Consider the following 6595-nt stretch of genomic DNA (forward strand, 5'->3'; position numbering starts at 1 on the left):
GGGCGTCATGGGGGAAGGCACACTGATAAATCTGGGTCAGCACATGGTAGAGGAGGAGGGACAGGGAATCAGGAAGGGTGGTCGGCTCTGACAACAGAACAGGTGCTGCAGCTCCCAGAGATAATTTTGTGTAGCATGTCTGCACTTTTAGTTTTTTTTATGGGTCATCTCTTCTCTAAGAAGTGCTTGTCTGGATGCGTTGGTCAGTGAGATGTAGCTGGAACAGACAACCATGTGTAATGGATTGGGCTGCCGGTGAGATCAAAGCATCTCCAGAGGTGTGTGTGACAGGGTCAAACATCACACACATATCACATGTATACTGTGAATGTCTGTAGTTGTTTCCTGCTTTCTGTTTCATCTCTCTCATCCTCTCTGTCTGTCTGCTCTCAGAGGCTGAAGAATGAGATAGCAGAGGTGACCAATGAGATTGACAGCCTGGGCATAACTGAAGAGAGGTAAAGTATCTCTCGACCATTTCTGTGCTTGTGTGTGGGCAGCCATGGTCCACTCAACCTTTTGTTTTAGTGGAAGTGTGCTCATGTGGAAAGACAGAAAAGATGCCATACGCATAAAGCAGAGCCCACTGCCTTGCGGAATTAGGGGTGCAAATAATTACATTATCTTTTCATCTGTTGAATATTTTGTCTAATGATTGTTTAATCTGTAAAATGGCCGTCGCATTTCCCCAGAGCCATAGGTGATGTCTTGATATTGCTTTTTTGTCAGTTCACACCCCAAATATATTCAGTGATAAATATTTTAAACACAAGTTCCACTTACTTGGCTATTCTGGGAGTTGTCAACCGTATTGAAGGATTCACCTTCTTATGCTGAATATGGCTGTGGGACATGTGCCCCCAAGGTTGAGGAAGAATCTCGACGCACAATTATGTTTATTGAAATTGCGGTTAATTAATTTTCTGTCTATTTTGCAGATCCATGTCTTAAGTGTCTGTACTGTTTATTTATCTGTTTTTAGGAAAAGTATGCAGAGGAATAAACAGATGGCCATGGGCCGAAAGAAGTTCAACATGGACCCCAAGAAGGTGAGAACCAACCAGGCTCTTCCCCTCCTTAATGTAAGATAAGATAGATAAGTGTAGGACTCCAACTAAACAATATTTTCATTGTCAATAATTCTATTGTTTGTCTTGATTCATTGATTTATCGATTATTCTTTTTTGTCCAACCAACAGCCCAAAGATATTCCGTTTACAATGATAGACAGAAAAAAGAAGCAAATCCTCACTAAGGAAAAGCTGGAAAAACTGGTTGAAAACGATTAATTGACTGTGGTTGCAGCTTTAGATCGATATTAAGACAGAAACTAAAACGCAGTCTCTGACTTTTTTCAATATAATAACATGTGATACATATAAAACCCTAAGGGTTTACACCTCATTGGACAAGATTAATATGGAAGAAGTTCATATTCAGTCTGCTTGTATTTTGTGTAAAAGATGTTCAGACTGTTTTGTGTGTTCTGATTTTCTCCGTCAGGGCATTCGCTTCTTGATTGACAGCTCCCTGCTGAAAAACACCAGCAATGACATTGCCCAATTTCTCTACAAGGGTGAGGGGCTTAATAAAACCGCTATTGGCGACTACCTAGGGGAGAGGTAGGTACAACTGAAGACGCTCCTTCTAAATAAGACATTTTGATTTGTCATAGAAGAAAAAAATCACTGAGCGTCACTAAAAACATTAAAGATGGCTTTGTTCTATTCAATCGTCCCAGTAATCATGACAGTGATACAACATGCACAATATCATGACCCTGAAACTAAATCAGCTTAATGGAATTCAGCCATCATTAATTGACATGTTCAAGAGGATTACCGAAAAAAAAATTAACAGACCCACATTACCCGTTTAAAAAAAATAAAAAAAAGGAAACTTTTTCCAGCGCTGTTTATGTTTGTATATGTCCAACATTACTGAGAACAAATCAGGCCATACCAATATATTATTACTATACTACATATATGCACTTATGGTGTATTGGCAGTTCTAAAAGATAATCCATTCATCTGTTTTTATCTGTTTTTACATTGCATCCAACGCTACTATCTGCCAACTCGGGGAGCTAAACAGAGCTGCATTCAGTTCCTGATCCAGTTGTCATTCTGTTTACTCCTGTGTGTGTGTGTGTGTGTGTGTGTGTGTGTGTGTGTTGTGCAGAGATGACTTCAACATTGAGGTTCTGCATGCTTTCCTGGAGTTACACGAGTTCACAGACTTGAACCTGGTTCAGGCTCTCAGGCAGTTCCTGTGGAGCTTCAGGCTGCCGGGTGAGGCTCAGAAGATTGACCGCATGATGGAGGCGTTTGCCCTGCGATACTGTCGCTGTAACCCCGGAGTGTTTCAGAGCACAGGTACGTGTGTATGTGTGGAAATATCCTCATAAGCTACATAATAGTACTTAGAAACATGACATTTTAAATTCTGTTGTTTTTTAGTGGTTGTGTCCTGAAAAAGTACACACACACTTTGGCTTCTTTTACAGATACCTGTTATGTGTTGTCATTTGCTGTGATCATGTTGAACACCAGCCTACACAACCCTAATGTGAAGGACAAACCCTCCGTTCAGAGATTCACAGCGATGAACAGAGGCATCAACGATGGAGGGGACCTGCCAGAGGAGCTGCTCAGGGTGAGAGATGTACATTTTCCTAGAACCTCCCTGTTTCTGACATAGAAAGCAACAGAAACTTTAAAATATTTACTTTAAAACTACAAAAAGTAAAAATATTTAAGCATATTGCAGCTGGTGAAAGTGGGGCTCATATTAATTACTTTATGTAATGCTGAAAATATATAATAATGTTTTAGTTTATCATATGTTGTATTAATAATCCAACACTGCAAAGTAACTAGTAAGTGAAGCTGTAAAATAAATTTAGTGGAGTGAAATGTACAATATTTGTCATTGAAAAGTAGTGGAGTAGGTGTATAAAGTAATGTAAAACGGAAGAAATCAAGTGAAGTACCTCCAAACTATACTTAATTATAGTACTTGAGTAAATGTACTTAGTTGCATCCCATCACATCCTGTAGAACCTGTACGACAGCATCAAGAATGAACCCTTTAAGATCCCAGAGGATGATGGAAATGACCTCACACACACCTTCTTTAACCCTGACAGAGAAGGATGGCTGCTGAAACTGGGTATGTGCATCCTTGTGGTGAAATAAGTGGTTTTAACTTGTTCAGTGTTGATCCTGTTGTTAGTCACTGTGAGCTGGAAGGCCCTCTAGTGGACTGGATGTGTAACCGCACCTTTGACATGAGGAGGACAAACTTAAAGTATTGTGTTTTTGTAATATTCTTTTGTTGACATTCTTCTTGTTTGTTTGTGTTTCATGGGTTTTTGACTCCAGGAGGTATGTACCTTTGAACTCCACAGCTTTATTGCACTGCTTTGCTTCTGGGCTGCCCCCCCCCCTCCCCCGCCGCCTTTCTACTCTCACTGGCTGTGTGCATTCACCCTCACATCACAGTTTGATTTAGATTAAAGAAAGATCTTTCACTGCTGGTTACTGACCCAAGACCTCAGCTTCCCCCCATGCAGTCGGCTCGATTTTTGACCTGCGGATTTGTGCAGTCATTGTGCTTCAGAGTCATCATATAACGTCCAGCTCTCTGCTCCAATTACTCAAGTTTTGTGTCTTTTATGCAAAAGGTAGCTCACCTGTAATCTCTTCTCAGGTGGACGAGTTAAGACCTGGAAGAGACGCTGGTTTATTCTTACAGATAACTGCCTCTACTACTTTGAATACACGACTGTAAGTAATTACTGTTTGGCTATGTAAAAGAAGAGATATCTGATAAATACTATATGTAGGCTAAAATAAGTACTTAGACTTGTTTCTCTGCTTTTTACAAGGATAAAGAACCCAGAGGAATTATTCCACTGGAAAATCTGAGTATCAGAGAAGTTGATGACGCCAAGAAACCGGTAAACGCTTTCTTCACTTTTTGCCACATTTTGTTATTTAACTGACCGTTTCTATCTTTTAAGACCTCATTTCCACGTTGAGTTCTAACTAGTTACATCAGCGACACATTTTAACTATTTACATCATTGATTTACATATTGATTGTAAGATAACACTAAATAGTTTTAGTTTGCGGCACTCTTTGGAACACTGTATCAATGCATAATTCAAACCATAAAGTTATAGTATAGCATGTCAAAAAAAGTCATATAAAGTCATATCTGTGATGTAAAAAAGGTCATAGTATAATATGTTGAAAAAAAATCATAAAAGAGTCCTAGTATAGCGGGAAAGAAAAGTCATAGTATGTCATAAAAAGACAACCTAGAAAAAAAATGCATGTCTGAAAAAAAGTCATACTATAATATTTTTTTTATAGTATAGCAGGAAAAAAATCATAAAGTCAGTAGTAGAGTCATAGTATAGTACGTTGAAAAAAGGCATAGTATATAGGATGTTGAAAAAAGTAATGAAAAAGTCAGTATAGTATGACGGGAAAAACAGTCGGAAAAGTCACAGTTTAGTATGTCAAAAAAGTCAGAATAGTACTGTATGTCGAAAAAAAAGTTATAGTATGTCGAATAAAAGTAGTAAAGTCATAGTATCTTGTACTAAAAAGTGGTAAAAAAAGTCATAGTATAGGATGTATATCATGAATAGTATAGTTTATTGGATGACGTAATGAAAAAGTCACAGTATGGTATGTCAGCAAAAAAAGTTGGAAAACGTCATACTATAGTATGTCAAAAAAGTTATAGCATAGTATGTTGAAAGAAGTCATTGTTTAGTACGACAAATTGTATCTTATTTCAGAAAAAGTCATAGTATAGTATGTTGGGAAAAAGTCACAATATAGTCATCTTGTTTTCATGTGCTCTCTCACAGAACTGCTTTGAGCTCTTCATCTCAGACCACAAAGATCAGGTGATCAAAGCATGCAAGACGGAGGCAGACGGACGCGTTGTTGAGGGAAACCACACTTTTTACAGAATCTCTGCCCCGACCGCAGAGGAGAAGGATGAATGGATCAACAGCATCAAGTGAGCCACCTTTAAACTGTCTCTGTTCTGCAGATGTTCAGCATGAAATCTCGTATCTAACCCTCCTTCATCTTCCACCTGCAGAGCCGCCATCAGCAAAGACCCGTTCTACGAGATGCTGGCTACTCGGAAGAAGAAGGTCTCCTCTCTGAAGGGGCTGTAGAGCTGCTGAGGATCAAACATTGAAAGTCTTGACTTAATGCAGCAGACTGGATGTTGACCTGATACTCCTGCTGCTGCAGTGACACTTGGACCTCACAGAGAGGATTTAGCTTTAAAAGAAGCTGATTTTTCTTTTTTGAACTAGTGCACCTTCAGTACAGACACCTTGTTCTCTACAGTTATATTCCCTTCTAGAGATAAAAACAGTTTTTATATCCTTCTTTTGAACACTCTACTTCTGCTGTACTGTATCGATGCTGTGCCCTCTGGTTAAAACTACCACTCCACTTTCAATCTGCTGTAAGTGTGATTCCCCTCACACAGCTACTCAAGCAGTAGAGGTTATCAGTCAGAATGAAACTTACTGAAAAGTTTGCATTTGAACAAAAGGTGAGAAAAACACCTGCTGCTGTTTGATAAAAGCCTTTCTTCACTTTGTGAAAGACACTTTAATCTTTATTTTGATCAGTTAAGGTGTTTTTCAGACATGGATTAAACCTATATTATAGCTGTTAATAAAGATATTGGATGGAAACCAAATTTAGTCATCTCGTCTGGGATGCTGGACTTTGTTTAGTCAGATTTGCCATAAATGACGCCTTTCTAAGCCAGTTTTCTTACTGCTGTTGGTATTTTGTCAAAAAACTGTTAATGAAAATGAAGGTCATGCATAAATAGCTAATTATTTATTTATACAGATATCTTGTAATTTATTGTTCTGAGTTTTGTCTCATTAAAGGCTTGCAAACCAACATTTAGCTTTCTTTTTCGCATCACTTAATCATGAAATTAAAATGTAGCATTTCAAACCCAGAAAGACTGGAGAATACATAATTACTGTATTTGTTTTGTCAAAATGATTGTGATTGCTTTGTTAATTTAGTGAAATTCAACGGGCATGTTAGACTTGGCACATGTTTCCCTTTCCACTCAGGCTGTGCTGTCTTTAAATCAGTTGTGATTGAGCTGAGGATTCAAATCTTAGAAACAGGAAGTGGGGCGCCCGGAAAGGTCAGTTGGTAAAGCGGGCGCCCATGTGTAGGAATCTGCTCCTTGACGCAGCGGGCCCAGGTTTGACTCCGACCTGCGGCCCTTTTGCTGCATGTAGTCCCTTCTCTCTCCCCTTTCAAGTCGTCTGCATCATAAGTAAAACCTGTAATGTTAATGTGTTTGTAAACCAGATTACATTTGTTTTGTTTATGGATGCTTTTATGCTGCTTTGATAAAAAAGCTAGAAAACACAGCCAACTACAATAAAGACCACACTACAATAAAATTGGGTATAAAAGTGTGAATGTGACTGTAGAGCTTCAACAGCTCAAGCACATTGTGTTGATAAAACCATCAGTGACCTCATTTAGGAAAACCAATTCCTTATGTACACCAAAT

The 6595-nt window shown here is 38.7% G+C and overlaps 1 protein-coding gene across 5 annotated transcripts in view; it reads left to right on the forward strand.

The window, feature by feature from the left end:
* cyth1b (cytohesin 1b) overlaps positions 1-5962 on the forward strand; it is a 14624-nt gene extending 8662 nt beyond the window's left edge. For 2 of the 5 annotated variants that reach the window (XM_034859466.1, XM_034859468.1), the window contains exons 3-12: positions 394-458; positions 983-1049; positions 1504-1622; positions 2185-2378; positions 2510-2658; positions 3063-3174; positions 3715-3791; positions 3893-3964; positions 4890-5044; positions 5129-5962. In XM_034859466.1, the coding sequence (XP_034715357.1) occupies positions 394-458; positions 983-1049; positions 1504-1622; positions 2185-2378; positions 2510-2658; positions 3063-3174; positions 3715-3791; positions 3893-3964; positions 4890-5044; positions 5129-5207 (1089 nt within the window). In that variant the 3' untranslated portion in view covers positions 5208-5962. Of the gene's footprint in view, positions 1-157; positions 281-393; positions 459-982; positions 1050-1503; positions 1623-2184; positions 2379-2509; positions 2659-3062; positions 3176-3712; positions 3792-3892; positions 3965-4889; positions 5045-5128 lie in introns of those variants that run through there. The other 3 variants (XM_034859469.1, XM_034859467.1, XM_034859470.1) reach the window with 2 other exon arrangements.
* Positions 5963-6595: the final 633 nt, after the last annotated feature.

Source organism: Etheostoma cragini, chromosome 21 (genome assembly GCF_013103735.1).
Source record: "Etheostoma cragini isolate CJK2018 chromosome 21, CSU_Ecrag_1.0, whole genome shotgun sequence".
Lineage (NCBI taxonomy): Eukaryota > Metazoa > Chordata > Actinopteri > Perciformes > Percidae > Etheostoma > Etheostoma cragini.